At 49.1% G+C, this 20,193-nt stretch overlaps 1 protein-coding gene across 1 annotated transcript in view; it reads left to right on the top strand.

Moving 5' to 3' along the window:
* LOC144102644 (sodium-coupled monocarboxylate transporter 1-like) overlaps positions 1-20,193 on the top strand; it is a 91,792-nt gene that overhangs the window by 56,906 nt on the left and 14,693 nt on the right. The window contains exons 13-14 of the mRNA XM_077635861.1: positions 7,085-7,171; positions 15,309-15,496. Coding sequence (XP_077491987.1) covers positions 7,085-7,171; positions 15,309-15,496 — 275 coding nt within the window. The remainder of the gene's footprint in view (positions 1-7,084; positions 7,172-15,308; positions 15,497-20,193) is intronic.

Raw genomic sequence — 20,193 nt, forward strand, 5'->3', positions numbered from 1 at the left:
GCCGTTCGCGGAGAGATGATACGCGGTGGTGTGAACATGGCGCACGCCAACCAGAGATGTCAGGGCGCGAAATAAGGCGCACTCAAACTGGCGGCCACGATCCGTCCTCACTGCCTTGGGGCAGCCGAAACAGGAAATCCATCCACTGACAAAAGTGGACGCCACTGTAGACGCCGTGATATCGGGCAGCGGAAAGGCTTCGGGCAACCGTGTGTAGCGGTCAACACACGTAGGTATGTATTGAAAACGTCGTGTTGAAGGAAGAGGGCCAACAATGTCGACGTGGACATGTTCGAAACGTCAGTCGGGGGGTCGTAAAGGGTGGTGAGGCGATCGAGTGTGGCGCGTTGTTCTTGCACGCTGACATTGCAAGCACTCACGAGCCCAGCGACGCACATCTCGATTGAAGTTTGGCCAGACGAACCTAGACGTCACGAGCCGCTGTGTAGCACGAATGTCGGTATGGCTTGCGTAGTGCAGCTGTTCGAAGACTTGGCGGCGGAAAGCGGTGGTTACAAAAGGCCGTGGAGAACCACTGGAAATGTCGCACACGATGGTGTCCGAGCAGAACGGCAGGGGCATTGGCGACAAGATCAGAGAGCCGGGGTTGGCTTGGAGGGCTTGAAGCTCACTGTCTAACGCCTGTGCGGCAGCCAGCGCTGCGAAATCAAGCGGGCCTGATGCAAGAGCAGCGACACGGGAGAGCGCATCGGCGGCACTGTTCACGGGTCCTTCGATGTGTCTTATATCCACCGTAAATTCAGAAATAAAACTCAGGTGCCGTATCTCTCGTGTAGTGTATGAGCTCTGATTCACATGAAAAGCGAAAGGACTTGTGGCCCGTGAGCACATAAAAAACGGCTCCTTCCAAGATGTGACGGAAGTGTCGAATGGCGAGATAAACAGCTAGTAACTCACGGCCGAAAGTACTGTAGCGCGTTTCTGCGGGCTTGAGCTTCTGGGAGAAGAAACCCAGCGGGAACCAGAAGTGGTCCTGAGGCTGTTGCTGGAAGGCGCCTACAGCTGCACCAGAGGCGTCGGTGATGAGACGCAACGGGGCGTCAGTCAGCGGGTGCGTGGGCAGAGTAGCATCGGCAAGGGTGTCCTTGGCTGCTTGGAAGGCGGTTTCGGCAGCTGACGTCCACTCGATAGGAGTGTGAGGACCATGCGGTGACTTTAAGAAATCGGTGAAGGGCAGGGTAATGCGGGCAATGCCACACAAGAAACGTCGGCGGAAGTTCAGGAGGCCGAGGAACTCGCGAAACTTGCGAAGCGACGTTGGGCGAGGAAAGTTACGGTTGGCGCGCACCTTGCCCTCCAAAGGGCGTATTCCCTGCGCTGTGTCGTGATGATCAAGGAACTCGATGGCGTCGACGCCAAAAACGCGCTTGGCAGGATTGATGACGAAACCGTGCTCTTTGAGGCGTCAGAAGAGCAGGCGCAGGTGTTTAGCGTGTTCTTAATTCTGACGAGGAACTGACAATCAGCAGATCATCGAGATACGCGAACACAAAACGCAGGCCACGAGTGGCCTCGTTGATGAAGCGTTGGAATGTCTGAGCAGCGTCTTGCAGACCAAAGGGCATACAGGACGTACTCGAAGAGGCCAAACGGTGATACAGTTGCTGTATTAGGGATGTCTGCAGGCTCCACCGGGATCTGGTGGTTGCCCTTCACCAGGTCAATCTTGAAAAACATGGCCATTCCATGCAGGTCGGCCGCAAAGTCTTGAATATGAGGGGGAGGATATCGATCCGGGACAGTGCGGGCGTTGAGCATGATAGTAGCCGCAGGGGTGCCAATCGCCGGGGTCTGGTTTCGGCACCATACGCAGCGCCGAAGACCAACTGCTGGACGACAGCCGAATGATGTCCAATTGCAGCATATGGTCGAATTCGTGGCAGGCAATGACGAGGCGGTCGCCAGCAAGGCGGCGCGGTGGGCAGAACACTGGAGGGCCCGTAGTGACTATGTGGTGCGTGACGGTCTGACGGATGGGAAGCTCAAGGTTGCTGGGCCGCGTGATGGCAGGAAAATCGGTCAGAACCACAGCAAAGGCGGACGACGGCAGCTGCGGAGCGGCTTGCAGGATGGGGGTGGCCACCGGGGCGAGGACGCCGCTCACAGACAAGTGAGTCGTGTGGTCCACCAGTCGACGAGATCGAAGGTCGGCAGCGAGGCCAAACGTGGTGAGAAAGTCGGCTCCGAGGATTGCAAACTGCACGTCCGCGAAAACGAGAATCCATCGGAATGTGCGGCATAAGCCCAAATCGAGGGTGACTATGCGCTGTCCGTAGGCAGTGATCGGAGAGGTGTTGATCGCCTGCAAAAGCGCTCCTTGCACAGCGCGTTGCCAATCGATGCGGGAGGCAGGTACGACGCTAACCTGTGCACCGGTGTCCACAAGGAAGCGGTATCCCGAGATCCTCTCGGTGACGTATAGTAGGCGGCTGGATGTAGAGCCAGAATCACCGGCCGCCATCAGTGAATCGCCGGCGCGTTTCCCGACCACTGGCAAGGCTGCCGGCACTATCGGGCAGCGGCGCCGAACTTGCGGGGGTACCAGCAAAACCCGTCACGGGCTGGGCTCGATCGATGACTGGAACTGGAACGATGGCGCGACCGTTGGCGAGAGGAACGCTGGTAGCGACGAGGAATAGACGCTCGCAGTGCGGCAACGGTACTCGTGAGGTGGTTATTTTTAGCTTCGAGGCTTGACTGCCGGTCGACGAGAGTGCACGATGCGGCGGAAGAAATTGCAGCCACAGAACGCGGGCCACAGTAGTCCGAGACACGATCAGCCAACTCCGCGAGCTTATCCAAGCTAACATCACCTGCTGCAGCCAGGACGACCACGAGGTCCTGAGGCAGGCGCTTGAGGAACAGCTCACGGAGTTGCGGGCTGTTGACGTCCTGTGGGCGGTCGCCGAGCTACTGTCGCATGCGATGGAGGAGCTGAGATGGTCGACGGTCGCAAAGGTCCTCACTGCGGAGCAAGTGCTGCAGGCGGCTGCGCTCCGAGAAGGTTTTCTGGGCTAGGACCGTACCCATGGAGTGATCTAGGGGGGCGGGGGGGGGGGGGCGTCTTCAAAACTTCGTCAAACTCGTTCATTACCTCGGGGAGGAGAGTCGACACGACGTGGAGATACTTCACGTGTTGTGAAGTGATGCGCCGAAGGTCGAACGCAGCCTACACTTGCGCGAACCATACGGCAGGATTCCGAGGCCAAAATGACGGCAGCTGTACGTGGACGCTGGCGATGTCCTTCGTAGCCGGTTTATGAGCCGGGACCTGGGGCCTGGGCGCCGCAACCGTGGCGGCGTTATCCGCGTCCATCACGTCCGGGTCACCAAACTGTAGAGGGACAGAGACTTAGTCGCCTACAAATTCACGGAGCGCGACGCGGACGAAGCGAACATGCCGGGAACCAGGAATCAACTGCATTTACTCTACGCCGCACGTGGCCCCACGTAGCCAGAGCGAGCGCATGTAACGAACCGAGGTGGCGCACCACTGTTGATGATGATAGTGCCGCTACACGCATAAAAATACACCAACAAAGAGCAAAAGACGAAAAAGCAGAAACAATCATACTCAACTATGCATACAGGTATAGCCGATATGAAGATTCTCTTGAAAGAAAATAAAAGCCGCCATTTTTAAATTTACACTCGTAAATTCTAGAAAGCCATTTTCGTGCTTTAGAAACATGCCAAGTGCCGCTTGCAAGCACGTACTTCCGTTCTAAGAGCGGCAACCTTGCATCACATCTCGTACCTGCAACTTCTTGCTTCTTGCCAGGATGTTAATTCAGCATATGGGTAGCTCATACTTGTTATTTAGCATTTTGTGCCGGAAAATTAGGAAATTCGTTCATGTTTTTCTTTGCCAGCTCGCGCTCTATGCAATGGTATTTTTAAAACGCAGGGGTAGACAAGGGATGACAGAATTGGGCAGGGGCCGGATTTTATTAGCTACCGATTTTAAAACCATCATCATCATCATCATTTATTTTCTCTTAAAGGCCCTAATGGTGCATTACATTAGGGGGGGGGGCAAATGGTAATAACGGGTCATAAAGGTAGAACACAAATATAAATGGCAAGCACGAATAAACATAGTAAACGCATTGAAATTACCATTTCGTGTCCGTATGGCCCTCTATCATTGGTCACTCAGGTATACACGCGGCACCCAAGCGTCTGTGGGAAGCGACTCGGCCATTGGGTGGTTGGCGACCGGAGCTCACTATTGGCTGTCAATGACTGCAATATGCAGCCACTGGTGAGGTGCATCGCAGCGCAGTGTCAACAGCAGGCGACCGGACCTGACCACTTCCCGCCATTGGTTGAGATGTGCAGCCAATGCTGAGGTCCAGTCGCCTTGCACCTAATGGCCCGGTCGCTTTCCACTGACTCTTGAAAGCCGCGGGTACATCTGAGTGACCAATGAAACACGACAAGACGGACGCGAAAGGACCATTTTAAAGTGGGCAGTTTTAGATTGCGATCCCAGGAGTAGTTTTCTTGTCTCCCCTCTTCACCTGCGCTCTAAAAATTCGGAATGCTATGCCAACTATCCCAGCGTACAAGTTTCTTAACCTCCACACGTTGTCATTAAAAGAGCGCTTTGATCAAACTTTATCTGTCTTCCCGCATATACAACCTACACCTTGTGTTTTCTTCAGAAGATACAAGGTTTAAAAAAGAAATAGTGTTTTTGAGGTAAAGAGAAGGTTTTTGCAGCTTAGTAATACCGGTGTTTAGGGACGTCAAAAGAAAATTGGCGGTGGTTTAGCATTGGTTAAACTTGGAGTGGCACGATAGCTACAGCTGGCCGAGTGGAACTTGGTCACGTGACCAACCACGCGACGAACCACGTGATCGACCAAGGCGCCGCACAGCCGGCAGCTGCTCCGCACCACGTGACCACCCACCTGACAGCGTGGCGGCGCCGCCACAGGGCCGCCACCGCCACGGCGCCGCCACGCTGAAGGCTCGAAATGCTACCGTAATCTTTTTGGTTACAGGCGCGAAAACGGACACAACACAAGGTAGAAAGACGGGACGGAGCACTCCGTCCCATCTTTCAACCTTGTGTTGTGTATGTTTTCGCGCCTGTAACCAAAAAGGTGTACAGTTACCAACTTGCCCAGCAAGACGTTCGTTTAGGCTACCGTAATGTAGCGGTCTCTACAAAACAGACGGTTGATGTTAAGTAGTAAAGTGATTAACTTAATTCTAATAGGTAACTTTTTAACTATTACCGACCGGCACCTGGTTACAATTAGAGATTTGCAGCCGGTCGTTAGTAAAAGCCATATAAGTTTTTAGAATTTCGAAATCGCTATTACCATGGCCGCTGTGGGTTCACAAAATTTGTCTATTTCGACGAGTTACGTGCGCTGGAGAGGTTGATTTGCCTGCATGCTTTTTTCAAAAGAGCAGATATTTTTGCGCGATGCGACCAAAATTAGCTGACCCCCGGCCCCGAGGATAATCGCGTTTCTAAAATTCAAAGAACTGACTTGGCTATTACTAACGGTCGGCTACAAATCACTAATTGAAATCAGGCGCATGGGTAATAGTTAGAAACTAAACTATTAGAGTTTAGTTAATCACTTTGCTACTCAGCATGATTCGCCTGTTTCTGACGTCCCCCAACACTGGTATTACTATGCCACAAAAAAAAAATTCTTTACCTAAAAACCCTTTTTTTTATACGGACCTTCAAAAAAAAAAAGAACACCCGGCATAAACATTGTCATATAGGTATGTTATAGGGCCATCTGTTTCCGGGGAAAACACAGTTTTCTTGCACCCAGAAAAGATTGCATAAAGTTCTGGTAAGCACGACCACTACTTATAAATGCGCGTTCCGGAAAGCGCATTTTTCTAGCACACAAAGCTAGAGACACCGCCCTAAAATTAGAGGGTACCTTCTGCTTATTCCAAGGGGGCCCTTACTGTTAACAGATAATTTTAAACCTCTTTTAATGCTTACTGTTCAAGTTGCAGCGTCCGTTGGGAATAACTCAGTAAAGTACTTGAAAAATGAGAGGTAAAATTACGGGTACTGATTGTACGTCTCATTACCATCTTTATATCAAGCGCTACCAAAACTAACGACAGCCTTCCTGATGGCTCTTGTAAATATAAAATGGTCGCCACGATCTTGAATTAATGCATTCGCAGTGCACAAGCCGTGACGCTCCTGCATGGACGTGATAGTGTATAGCAGAAAATGAAGCTGCAGCGAAATACTTACGTTAAATTAGAATAAAAGAGCTGATACCTGGTTCGATCAGTGAACAGACTTTTAGTGCTCCTGCCATTTTCATTTACCTCATTAAATTGTAACCAATAAAGAAACCATTTTAAACAACAAAAAAAAAACAACCGCTTAATGTAAAATGACTCTTGCTAGAAAATGCGTATATCTCAAGAAAAAAAAAACGAATTCTCACAATTTTTGCTCAAGAACCCGGTTTTCACTCGAATTTGAGCTCATAAAATAACTAACCATGTTTGCCTCGCTAAAAGCGGCAAAAATATTGCTCGCGAACGAAGGGCCTTACTTATGTAAGCATTTGTTAAAAATACACAAACCAATGGGTATGCATACGATCAATTCAGAGTGGCTCCTTTTTGTATCCTCAGCGACCCTCATCTCTCTAGGGAGAGGGGATCTCGGATCCTAAGCCCTCCCGGGTTTAAGAGGGCCAATACTATCACACAGCCGCTCTGCATGGCATTGAAGAGAGACCCTTGGGCTGTATATTTTTTTACTAAAGCTAACGCGTGCACTTCTGTGATTCCCGTCGAGTTGAGCGCATGAGCATAAGGGACTCAAAAATATTCAACACTTGCACGAACGCTATTGTTGCGTCAAGAGCCTCTGGCGAGCCGGCACAATATGGATAATAACGGTATCTCTTCTGAAGCCTCAAGTACTTTGGTTTGGGCTAGTTGGTGCACAGCTTCTAGATGATGTCAGGACGGCGCGAAAAGAACAAAGACAAAAGAGGAACAAGAACGCAACAGGACTGGCGCCATCTGAAGCCTGTTTGCAATTTTTCTGCAGCTGTTTGTGTCACTCTACTCATCAGCTTCGGGTCCATTCATCGGTCTCATCCTCCTTGCCGTCTCTTCACCGTGGGTCAATGCAAAGGTACGTCTTACTCAATCCTTCTCTAAACGGCGTTCACGCAGGTAACACCCGGCCGGCCAGTGCTGTGCCATCCTTGTAATTTTTCTTTACATGGATTAGTTGCCACCACTGTCCGCATCATCGAGCGGATGCGTCGTGACAGATTTCTTTTTTTTTTTTTGGGGGGGGGGGGAGTAAACAATATGCCTGCTTGGCAGGCGTAGGTAGAAGGCATGAAGAGCAATCAGCTCGTAATACACACAAATTTTGAGTGTCCCTGAGTACCATCAACGTTGAACAAAACGCGAACGAGAGAAATAAAAAATCGACAAAAAAAACAACGGCAAATACTATACACACGGTGGTGATCAACACTTCAAAAGCCCAGACAATGCGTTTTCGATGTCAAGCTAATTTGCGCCAGTACTAAGTTGTCTCTGCATAGCATGATCCCATTTTTCAGTTCGTGTCTGAAATGTCTTGTTCTTGTTTCATTTGGCGCTGAGAGTACTTACCAGCCCGCGATAATCATCCAGTCCATCTGAGCCTTAGTTCGTGTCGGTCTGCTTAGACGTAGTTGGTGTGCGTGTCAGTACAGGAAGTCCACAGAGGTGGCCGCGGTTATATGCAAATAACTTCGGATGCAGTAACTAAAACAACCATTCTAACCTCGACAATGAACGCAGACAACGCAGTTAGTAAAGGTCAGAACTGAATTTAATGAATTTATGAGCGTAATCGCAGCGACGATCATGTCAGGCGACCAGCGATTATGTTCTACCGACTAACTGCAGTGATTTCCTCCCCACGAAGACACGCTGCCGGCCGGCGTTAAAGTGAATGGGATTTCATGGTGGCGTTTAATAATAATAATAATTGGTTTTTGTGGAAAGGAAATGGCGCAGTATCTGTCTCATATATCGTTGGACACCTGAACCGCGCAGTAAGGGAAGGAATAAAGGAGGGAGTGAAAGAAGAAAGGACGAAAGATGCCGTAGTGGAGGGCTCCGGAATAATTTCGACCACCTGGGGATTAAAGTGCACTGACATCGCGCAGCACACGGGCGCATTAGCGTTTCGCCTCCATAAAAACGCGGCCGCCGCGGTCGGGTTCGAACCAGGGAACTCCGGATCAGTAGCCGAGCGCCCTAACCACTGAGCCACCGCGGCGGGTTTGCATGTTCCTTTTTCAAGATAAAGAACGAATAGACAAGCCGCGTCCATAAAAAAAAATTAGATGGGACACTTCAGCTCCACCTTAAGGGTATGATCATATCACGCGATAGCTTTAATGAGTTAATCCCCATATATTCGGAATTGGTCGTTCGTTCTCAAGTTTACATTCATAGGTCCCTGGGAATCCTCACACCACTCCTTCCGCAATGGTGCAGCGATTAAGCGATGCGCCACTGCCCTTCGACGGCTGACGCTGCCACTTGTGGGGCTTGTGCGACCCAAGTTGCTTTTTCCGAGAAACCTCTCGCGATCGATCATAAATTTAAACCCCACAAGCCATGGTGACCAGTTTGCTCGCAATCCCACCTAGGTTGCTTCGCTTGAGGGTCACCACCTGGGCCATCGTATTTTTCGCTCACAGCGCCGACGCCGGATTTTCTGAATAACGGGGCCTTTAACCCTATCGCGTTCAAAAGTAACGAGGGTGATGGGAAGGGTGGAGTGCCGGACTCGTGCTCTGGGGCCTTAGCGGCGCTGTGGAGTTAGCGGTCGTGCTAGACTAGCAGCGACCTGAGAGCTTTGCCAGACCGGAGGGAAACAGAGAAATCCGCCTTAGAGTGAACGTTTTGGCGCTCCACGGGCCCGCAGGTGGTATGGCTGTGTTAGACAGGATCGATACCTTGAAACGAGGTTCAGACTGACTCAGTAAGCTTACAGGCATTCGTCGATGGCTCATGAGCGCTTGCGCCTCTGGCTCTTGCTGCGTGCGACTACATTTGCGTCGGTACGAACTCCTGTAAAGCGGCCTGTGGTATGACGTGGCATGAGCTGAACCAGACCCTTTGTGCTTAGCCGGCACTGCAAAGCATTTCTTGCATGCGCCTTGGCTCCAGGACGAGAAAGGCTGAAGTTTTGAAATCGGCGACCAGGCGTCGGTTAAACATCCGCATAGACTAAAGGTACAGGTTTAAAAGATCACGTGGTGAAAGCCTTCACCAGCAGTGATGAAGTGTGTGAAGCATTTTGCCTAAAGTTGGGCGGTGGGAACTGTGAGAGGAAGTTCATCAAGGGACTCACCCATGAGGCATACAATGACAAATACTTATCTCGGGGATGTGAAACGGGTTGAACCAGGCATACTGGGTTGTGAAAACGCGAGAAGCGTTCGTTGAGCCGCTGTCAGCAGAAACTCAGCCCGCAGCTAGTACGAGGGGGCTGCACAGCATCTGATATCCGAATCCATGGTCCCAGGTTTGCACGCGTTCGTGTTGCGTAGCGAGCCCCTTGTAATCGGTTAGCTCACAACTAGGCGGAAGAGAACGAGCATTCAGTCCGGAAGCATCGCCAGACATCCCGAGTTCTCATTTGACTATAAAAAAACTTTTAGCTTCCACTTTCCTATATTTGCGTCGAAGATCGTCTCGAAATCACAGAGAATTCACCTCGAAACCAACGATAAACAAAGCCCCATTTTCCCTCAGAATTTCATCCATGGCGGACAAAAAAACGTTCGCAGGTCTGCGGGCGGGATTCGAACCAACACTTGCGAAGTCCAGCAGCGCCATTTCCCCTGTTATGTCACTAAGCCTCACTCGAAGCATTGTGTCGTGACTTGTAATTGTAGCGCAGAAGGTGCCACTCTGTGAAATCAAAATTAGTCCACCTATCACAGATGGGCACCATTTTAAAGTATGTTGATAGTTGCTTCGTGAATGCACATGCAGTGTAGTTTCAGGACGATCATCATAGTCTTCTAGGTTCGTTTTACGACACCGGAGCAAAGGGTAGAGGCATAAATAGTTTTCGTCATCGTCACCTGCCATCCCTCCCCCTGCCTGATGCATTTTTTTCCGCGTTTTCATGACTCCCGATCAGTCGAGAGCCACGAGGCATCTTGTAGGTAAGTAGCACAGTGCTGGTTTGATGTTAAAGGAAAAACTAAATCGACTATGTCGGTAACAGCCTCTTTACATGCGGCCGCACACCAACTCATTCAATGCAGCCTAATGCGCTGCTAAGGCTAAAGTATGACACTTTCGGAGCACAAAGTCTGTTAGCCGATATCTTTCGCACAAGACACCTCTGTTTCAAGAAAACCGGTAACGCACTACCAGATGAACACCGAACTGCGGTCAGAACTCATTAAGGGTGGTAACGGAGCTCATCATCCCCACATTGATCTATAGCCTCCTCTTACACAACACCACCAAAACGGAAGAATAGAAAACGAAGCACAGATTAGAAAAGCATACAAGACCGCAGTCGGACTCGCAACCTCTGCGCCGACCAACGCCATCAACACTGTAGGGATCTTGGGAACATATGCAGAACTGAAAGGAGCCGTCAGAACTAGACAGGAACGCAGACTGCAGCTCAGCACGACCAGGGTGAGGACAAAATAGAAATGGGACCCCAAACCCCAGTGGAGGAAATCTAAACACAAAGAACCAGGCTGACACTAAGCGCAAGAGAAGAGTACACAGTCCTACCAGTTCCGAAAGACATGGACCCACGCCACCATGGTGAAAGACGAAAGGCCATGGAAACGAGCGTACAAAACTCGATTATTCAACAGCGTGCAAATATTCTATAAAAAGCCTGAGTCGTTTTGGGACGTTAAATCCCCGTATACCAAACCAAACCCGATGCGAGCACCTGCCCGGGTAGAGAAGGGCCAGTGGCGGCAGTCACCAACAAACGTGGGAAAGAATCAACAAGCGCTTACATCAGGAGAAAAAAACTGCGTAGAGAACGCAGAGGAAGTCGCACTAGCTCTAGCTATAAAACACGCAAACACCACCGAACAGATGACAAGGATCTTATGTGACTCTCAAAAACCGTGCAGAGCAAACATACCTTAAATGGGGTACTTCCAGGGCGGCCGCGAACATGATGAGAACCAGCAGACAAGGGGAAATACCAGACACACTTTAATGTGGATTCCAGCACACGAGGGCATAGAAGGAGGCAAGACAGCTGACAAGACAGCTCGAAGCCACACACACCGAGCCCTGGCATCGCCACTCTCCAAACCTTCGTCCCCTCCAACATACGTCGACATCATAGAGCGCCACCTAGTAAGCAGACGTAAGTACGCCGAACCTCACAAAAATCTTGCTCTGCCAGAAGCCACAATAAGGAGAAACATATAAGCAGGCATGCTTTAAAATCTAGTACGGTAAATCTAACTCTGGCCGCAACAATACCCGACTAACGCATTCCTAGACAATGGAGAGGTATCTGTACTTATCCACGTGTTCTGGTACTGCCCCGAACAACTTAGAGAATGCGACAGCGAGGAAATCAGCCTTAAAGGGTGCGAGATGAAGCTGGCTTAATAGAGCTTCCCCTTCAACGACAGCCTATCGTCCATGCCTATAGGACCGTCGACAACAATGGTCTCCCAGACTTGGGCGAACCACTCGCGTAATCGCCAGGCACTAATAAAGTTTGTCTTCGCTTTCACTCTTCGTTCTCAGATATATGCCACTGCTTTGGTTTTATCTCTCCCGGTGTATATTCCCTTGAGCTAGCTGTTCGCGGGGCAGGATGACGGAGTGAAAAGATTCAGGCCATGTCTAACCTTAAAAGGAGGAGGATATAGCCTAGCTCTTGAGTTGGCCCTACTGATATGTTTTAGGCGTTGACCACTTCGTAACAAACCGCGCGACCTAATGCGCACTCACGGAAAGACACACTAGCATAGAGGCAGGCACCCGTGCGCACAAGCCTAACATAAATACGCAACAATTCTCAAAAGAGTCAGAGTTGAGTTTTAGGCTTTAAGCTCTAAGTGTGTGCCCTGTGTACCCTAGTAGTAATGGCCTACCGACACGTGAAGAAATGATCTCCTATTCCTCTCTTCCTTTCTTTACCCTTCGTTCCCCATCCTACATGTAGGGCAGCTAGCATACTGGGCGTCGCCTAGTCAACCTCCCTTCCTTTCCGTTCTCCTTTCTCTCTCACTTTACACACACGCTCTACAGTCGTCCTATACTTGTGAGAAGGGGCTCCAGGGCCAATAATGACGTCCGCTTGAAGCAAGCTTATGCTCCGTTATTGTCGCGTTCAGGCAACAGCTGGTGGAGCAGCTCATAGGACTTGATGAGCAACAACATCCAGACCCCAAGGCTCTCCTGTTGTTCCCATTACTAGTGCCCCTAAGGATCAATAGCACAAGCCCCAGAAGCTACAAAGATACAGTAACTGCAAATTGTGCTACCAAGAACGGAAACTGGAACAAAAAACGAACGTTTTCTGCGAGACCTGCTGCGCAAACTTGTGCTTCACCACATCACGCAACTGCTTTGTGCGGTGGCACGATAGCAACTAGGGATAAGATAGGATAGGAAAACTTTTATTGAATCATAAGTATTTAGGCGATCAGAAGTCTTCTTGCTTGCTTCGCGTGTCGCTGTCTTCACGCTGCGCTGCAGGGAAGGCTTCTTCAGCAAAGGGTGGTCCCTCAGTCCAGGGCTCCACTGAGTTTGGCTGCATCCCGTGCATGCTCTACCATCCTCTTTTGGACGGCGAGCTCGCAGCTGACGAGCCGGCTCTCCCAGTGCTCCGCACTCGGGGGTTTGTGTTCTCGGAATGCGTTGTTTCGTTCGCATTCCCATGTTATGTGAAATAAAGTGGGTGTGGCCCCGCACCACGGGCATGTGCCCCTATATTGCGTTGGGAACATCTTGTTGTATATAAAGAGGTTGGGGAAGGAACCTGTTTGTAATCTACGCCAATCTGTTGCCTCCTCCTTTGTTAGTGCTTTATGCGGGGGCGGATATTTATATCTCACCCCTCTGTGATGTTGGAGTAGTTCTGAATAGCTGTCCCCGAGGATCATGGCGCTCAGACCACGGCTCTCCTGCTGCTGTCCGACTCGGAAACAAAAAGCTCGAGCTAGACCATCCGCCGCCTCATTGCCCCGTATGTCCTCGTGCGCAGGTATCCAGATTAAATTATGTTGGACTGTTATGCCCTCTGAGAGGTTGCACTCTCTGAGCACCTTAAGAGCAGCTTTGCTAATTCTGCCCTTCGTATAATTTTGACAGGTCTCTTTTGAGTCCGTGAGAATATTCAATGATTTGTTCTCCCTATATCCTTTTGCTGCCGCCAGCGCTACGGCTAACTCCTCGGCGTCCGTTATACTCCAGATTTCCGTGGATGCCCCGGAGGTTAGTTCCCCATCTTTGTTTACTACCACTGCCGTACCTATGTATTTGCTTCTGCCGCTCGCTACTTCCATAGCGCTTGCGTCCGTGTAGAAGGTGTTATCCTTCCCCGCTAGTGTTCTTTCAATGTGTTCTGCCCTGGCCTTCCTTCTGCCTTTGTGGAGCCTGGGGTCCATGTTCTTTGGAATGGGTCTGACATAAAATGTTTTCCTTATTTCGGCAGGCATGTCTTCGTACCGCTTTGTGTCGATGTATTCGCAGCCTATTCTGTCGAGCAGTGCTCTTCCAGTGTAGGTCCCTCCTAGTCTTTTAATTTGCGATTTTCGTTGCGCCTCCACCATTTCTAGGAAGGTGTTGTTGACGCCGAGCTGCATGAGCTTTTCGTTGGGTGTGTTTCTTGACAGGTGTAATGCTGTCTTGTATGCTTTCCTTAGAATGGTTTCGATTTCTTCATTAGACGTTTTGGTCCTTACGTGGAAGGGAAGCGAGTACGTAACTCTGCTTACTATGAGGCTGTTGACCAATCTTAGGGTGTCTTCTTCTTTCATCCCATGTCTTCTTTGAGAGACTCTGCTTATCATTCTGCTGACACTTTCTGTTGATTTCTTGAGTAGGGAAATCGTGTGGTCGCATTTTCTACTACCCTGCAGCCACATGCCGAGGATGCGGATCATTTTGCATTCCGGTATGAGTTGTCCTTCGAGAGTGACTTCCAGTTTCGCCTTAGTCTGGTGTCGGCCCACTCTCAGGAGCTCAGACTTTTCGGTAGAACAGTTGAGGCCTCTAGCTGTCACGTAGTCTTCTACGCATCTCGCCGCTTCTTGCAGTGCGGCTTGCTTTTCTTCTAAGGTCCCTCCGGTAGCCCAGACCGTGATGTCGTCCGCGTACATCGCGTGTCGGACTCCCTGGATTTGCTCGAGTTTTCTTGCTAGGCCAATCATCGCCACGTTGAATAATACGGGCGAGATTACGGAGCCTTGGGGCGTACCTCTGCTAGGCGTTGCAAAGATATCGCTCCTTAGTTCTCCTAGGCCTACTGTTGCCGTTCTGTTTGAAAGGAAGTCCTTCACGTAATCGTGTGTTCTCTTCCCGCAGTTCGCGTTGATGAGACCTTCCATGATGGCCTCGTTAGCCACTAGGGATAACATTTTCCTTTGTAAAAAAATAACTTTTACAGATAGAATGTTTATATTTGCAGGAATGTTGTGTACAGCCTTTTTATTTGAAATGCATATTTATAATTTTTTTATCGTGTCTTGATGCAAAGCAGCATCGACGTTTTTGCGGAGTTTTCTCGTCTTTGTTAAAAACTTTTTCATAAAGTAATTTTTTCAAAACATTGGTAATAAATTGTTGTTTGTAAACAATACCATTAAAAAGCACATTTCTTCTTCTACAAATTGGTACTAAACATTTTAATATCAAACATTTGGGGTAGCAGCAAAAAAATGTTTACTAGACCACCCGAAATCTGCTTATTTTCCCGCGGACAGGAAAGTGTTAAACAACAAGAACAGAATAAGGTATCATACTGTTTGTAGGTTCTAATCGTAGCTTAATCCTACTATGCGATATCTAAGGAAACATAATAATAATGAGCCCACTGACAACCACTGCAGGCCAAAGGCCTCTCACCGGTAACTAACCAAGACCTGCGCCGGCTGACCACTCAACCCCAAACTTCTTGGCCTCATACTTCTGCCTCACTTTACGTCTTCCGCTGCTAAGCAATAATATGCGATACTACTTGAGTAAGCTGCATGCGTTCGGTGTGCCTACCATTACAGATTCTGTGACTGCTTCGTGTGCAGGGCGCTGCTTGGGCGAGCCTGTTGGTTTGCGCGCTCCAATTGTGGCACGCGGTGGGCAGAGGGCTGTCAGCTGTGCCCTCTCCACCCGTGCTCACTGGAACACTGGAGAGATGTCCGTCGCTGACTAACGGCACTGGCGCAGCAACCGGAGCTGCCGCATATCCAATGGACCCTCTAGTCAGCGATAGGTAAGATTTTCTTGAGGCCAGGGCTGTAGCGCAAGCCGCATATGGAAGTATGGAAATCAGGTCATAGACTCTTGCAATGGTCATTCATTTCCCGTCTTTTGAAAGAGTTTAAGGATGTTCGTTTTGTCCAATAGTCCAGAACGCAGGCGGATATTCCTTTGAGAAGGTGCGCTAGCTTCGGGCATGCTGTGAACCCTTTATATACTGAGATTGCAATTGAGGTAATCGTATATTCACCTATTCTCAACATGGCGCCATTTTTCTGCGGTCGTTCCTAGAGTTTCTGGCGCGTAGTGAGCGCACGCCTTGCCCCAAGGGACGGGCGCGCTATTCATAACACCCACGAAAATTGACGCTGATCGGAAAGTGGGTGAAAACGTACCGTTTTGGGCAAAGGTAAGAGACCCCCCCACCCCCCTTCATGTTCCGACTAGTGACACTCTGCGTGGGGGCGCCACCTGACAAAGCACTTCTGGTGTCGAAACGGGCCCACTGCTCCGGTCTCCACACCATAGGTGACTTTTCAGGTGGCGCCCCCATGCAGAGTGGCACTGGTTGGAACTTGGAGGGGGTCTCTCACTTTAGCCCACGAAAGTAGGCTGTCAGCGTTACGCGGAAGGAGGAGAAGAGTGCCCTGGCAAAGACGAAGCGCAGTCAAAGAAAGAGAATTGGTTTTAAGAAACGGATATGGCGTAGTAATTCATTTTTTTTTTGTACACACCTCGACCATGCCGTTAGGAAAGGAAGTAAAGTGTGGGTGAAAAGAGAAAGCAGCATGGTCTAGCTAGTCATAGAAAAAAAAAACTCAGGAGACAGCCTGATCATGTGGCCACCAATCGCAAGCCAAGTGCCCATGAAGTCGTTTCCTCCCCGAGTTTTTTGCTCTCCGAGTCGGTCCCTAATGTTTTGTTCTACATGTTTCAATGCGCATCTGCAAGGCCCTTGCCGCAGGTGTCAGGAGTGGCGAGCTTCGTTTAACCGCGATGCACCGCGCATGCGCGCGCAGCGGTGATGAATACCACCGCACGCCATTCCGTGATGTGATCACGTGGAGGAGCAAATCTTTCCTTTATTTAATTTTTGACGTAAGGGTTGTTAATATAACTAGAGGGAAAGCCGTTGGCACTACACTTCATACATCATGGTGAGGCGCTGGGATGCCGGGAATACACGGCTTTGTACATGGCTTGGCTATTGTTGTACATAAAACGTGCATCTAGCCCTAAAATACAGCTCTTCTCGAGGCAAACCTGGAAGAAATGCTGCGGAAGTTTCCATACCACGCAGCCTAACACCGAGCTTTCACTGGCGCTAAATCTATTGAAGAAATGAAAAACGCTGCTTCGAAATAATTTATCCTGCGCTCAGAGCAGAGCATCGCGGCGAAACTACCAATTTCGAGGTGCAATCCACTTTTTCGGCCCAACATTAGCCAAGCCAAGTACGAAACCTCCTCTTCCCTGCATTCCCGCGGTAGATAAAGTGCTGTTTAAGAAACTCGCATACACAGTAGCGCCAGCTTTCTGTCTAGGTAGTATTGAGAAACTATGTTTTTTTATTATTAGGCTTCAAGGGTATCGCCGGATGCGCCCTCCTGAGTGTTTCTTTCTTGCATCGGTCTAGTGGCGCGTGATTCTCTCAAAGCTACGGTGCACATGAGGCGAAGGCCAACTATCCGCGCTGAAGAGGCAAATGTGGAGGTGCGCGCTGAAAGTGGATCTGCTTAGCGGGGTAAAGACAGAGCGTGTCACAGCTACCGTTAATGCCGATGGATTAACAGGTGGGGGTCATACGGTCGCAGAAACTCCTTCCTTCCATTGTGTTTCGTGATTTTTGCAGCATAGCGCAAGCTTCGTGTCCTTATTTTTTGCAAGACTGCAATTGTACGTGCAGCTTTTTTTTTATGTACCGATGTCGGCCACGCACCCGAAATCTTTTTCATGCTGCTCCTAACCCAGAGCCAATGGATTGCATCACATAGGGTGACAATGTACCGGGAGTTTTATCTAAGACTACACTATTTTTTTTAAATTGGCTTTTGGAGTTAGAAGAGTGTTTTCTACGGCATAGCATTGTAGCGGTGTAGTACATCTGAATACCGCTCAGAAGTGCTGACGAGCAGGTTGGTTGACTAGTATTAAATAGTTAAGTTTTTAACTATCACCGTAAGGCTCTTTAATTATTGAAATGCCTGTAGCCCATTGTACGTAACATCCATACCAGTCTTTAGAATTTTGAAAACGCAGTCACCCTCGGCGCTGTGGCCTAAAAAATTTTGGCTACATCGCGCAAAAATACATGCGCTTTCAAGAAAGTTGCGAGCAAAGCAACCCCTCCAGGGCACGTAACCCGTCGAATTGTTGTGCCACAGCGCGGAGGGTAATTGTGTTTTCGGAATTCTAAAACTTGGTATGGATATTACTTACGGTGGCCTGCCTACACTCCTCTAACAATTGAGGAGCTTAACGGTAATACTTAAAAAGTTAACTATTCAAAGCTGTGCCGTAAAAACTGCTTTTCTAACTCAAAATGCCTACTTTAAAAAATAGTGTAAAGTCTTAGATGGGACAACCGGTTAAAAAGTTCACTATTGAATATTAGCTAGTTAGCACGCCTTAGATGTATCCTGATGTAATATACCGCTGGCAATGCTATGCTGAACAAAGCACTCTTCTCTTCTTACTCAACAAAGCCTATTTTAAAAACTGTGTAAATTCTAATGTGAAACACCCTCTATAACCAGCGTGTTTCTTGGCGACCTTTGATGAAGCTGTTTAGCACGCGACCAATGTGGTGCAGAGCTCAAAGCTGAGAGCTGAGCGATCATTTTAAACACCTTTATTCGCAAGGACACGCTACCAAGCATATGCCAAAGCAGTTGCTTATATACTAGATATGATGTCTGTTAGGCAAGCACTTTCTGTGTCGAATAAGGTAAGTTAAATATCAACGCTTGTGGCGGCTGTTGCGTTTAGCACCATTTCACGCGAGTTATCATCCATGGCAGCGTTAAGAGGTTTGCGTGTTTGTTTGTTTTTTCGAAATATACTGTCACACGAGTCCATGTACGTACACGTTCATTCGGCGTTAGCTTTTCAGGTAATTCTATGATGAGACACAGAGCTAGCGGCAAAAAACAGCCGCCTGCATTATGAACGGTAGTAATGCTACTACTGTCATTGCTAACTCAAGCGGCCCTTGCACTGCTCACGAGAAAGGTGTAATTTATAGACTGAGGTAGCTAACACATTTAAAATAACGCAGTTTAAAGTCAGGCAGAGCAACTAGTTTTTCGTAGTCGCGGTTTCGAGGATGACAGCTGCAGTGCAAGCAGCGCTTGATGACTTGGTAGACAAGTGCGGTCTAAGACCTTCAAAGGGTCCCTCATTCGGATCGCAACCGCTCCACTTGGATTGCATTGCCGTTTGCAGTTGTGTCGACGGGCGCACCTGTGCTCTCGAAGCGCCTGCAGCCATTTTTGCAGCTGGCCTCAGTTTGTGAAACTCATGCATTACATATCACGGTCGACACACATGCCCTCCACAGCCAGGTTACAAGTGGCTGCAACATGTACAGCGCCTACTTTGATGCGAGTTTCGCGTCGAAAGAAAACTTGATGTTCCCGTTATAAATAGGCTTTTGTCAGACCAATGCACTGTGGTCTCTTTTTTCGTTTGGTTCACGCGGGTGTAACGTCCCAAAGCGACTCAGGCTATGAGGTACGTTGTAGTGAAGGGCTCCGGAAATTTCGACCACCTGAGGTTCTTTAACGTGCACTGACATCGCACAGTACACTCTAGAATTTCGCCTCCATCGAAATTCGACCGCCGCGGCCAGGATCGAATTCGCGTCTTTCGGGCCAGCATCCGAGCCGAGCGCCATAACCACTCGGCCACCGCGGAAGCCAGTCTCTTTGAAATATGCATCGCACTGCATCTTGCATCTAAATTTCCGGGCATTTTTAGCTGGAGAGAGCATTCCAACGCTATCTGAGCCCCTATAATTCAAGCAGCCGCACGTTTTTCCAAGGTATACATCAGCCCACTGCAGCACCTTACGACATTGGTAAAGTTTCCAATATCGCATCCTATTGACCTTAGAAGCGTAGTGGATCATTCGGTGCTTTGCATATCTCCTAAAATTTCTTTCGCGCAGGAACAGACAACGTTGAACATTTTACTTGCCACTTTTTTTTTCTGCGCAGTCCTAGCTGTGAATGCTCGGGTTGGACCACTTCATGTTTCTCTTCCCCCCTTTGCACTTTGCTTTTTGTGCGCTTAGTTTCTTGTTAGTGGCTATTTATTAATAAAATAACTATGGAAGGAAAAGACGTTGCTAGCCGCGGCATCTGCCGTCGAAACCTGAAGCATCTGAGCTGCGGCTGGCCGGAATAAAAGGACAGGGAGAGGACAAGGAGGGTGAAAGAAAGAGAGAGCGATAATGAGGAAGGATACGGGAAGGGGGTAATATACACTACGTACAAATACAGATTTTGGAAGTGATTTGAACAAAATTGAAATTAATAATAATAATAATAATTGGTTTTGGGGAAAGGAAATGGCGCAGTATCTGTCTCATATATCGTTGGACACCTGAACCGCGCCGTAAGGGAAGGGATCAGAGAGGGAGTGAAAGAAGAAAGGAAGAAAGGTGCCGTAGTGGAGGGCTCCGGAATAATTTCGACCACCTGGGGATCT

Source organism: Amblyomma americanum, chromosome 8, assembly GCF_052857255.1.
Source record: "Amblyomma americanum isolate KBUSLIRL-KWMA chromosome 8, ASM5285725v1, whole genome shotgun sequence".
Lineage (NCBI taxonomy): Eukaryota > Metazoa > Arthropoda > Arachnida > Ixodida > Ixodidae > Amblyomma > Amblyomma americanum.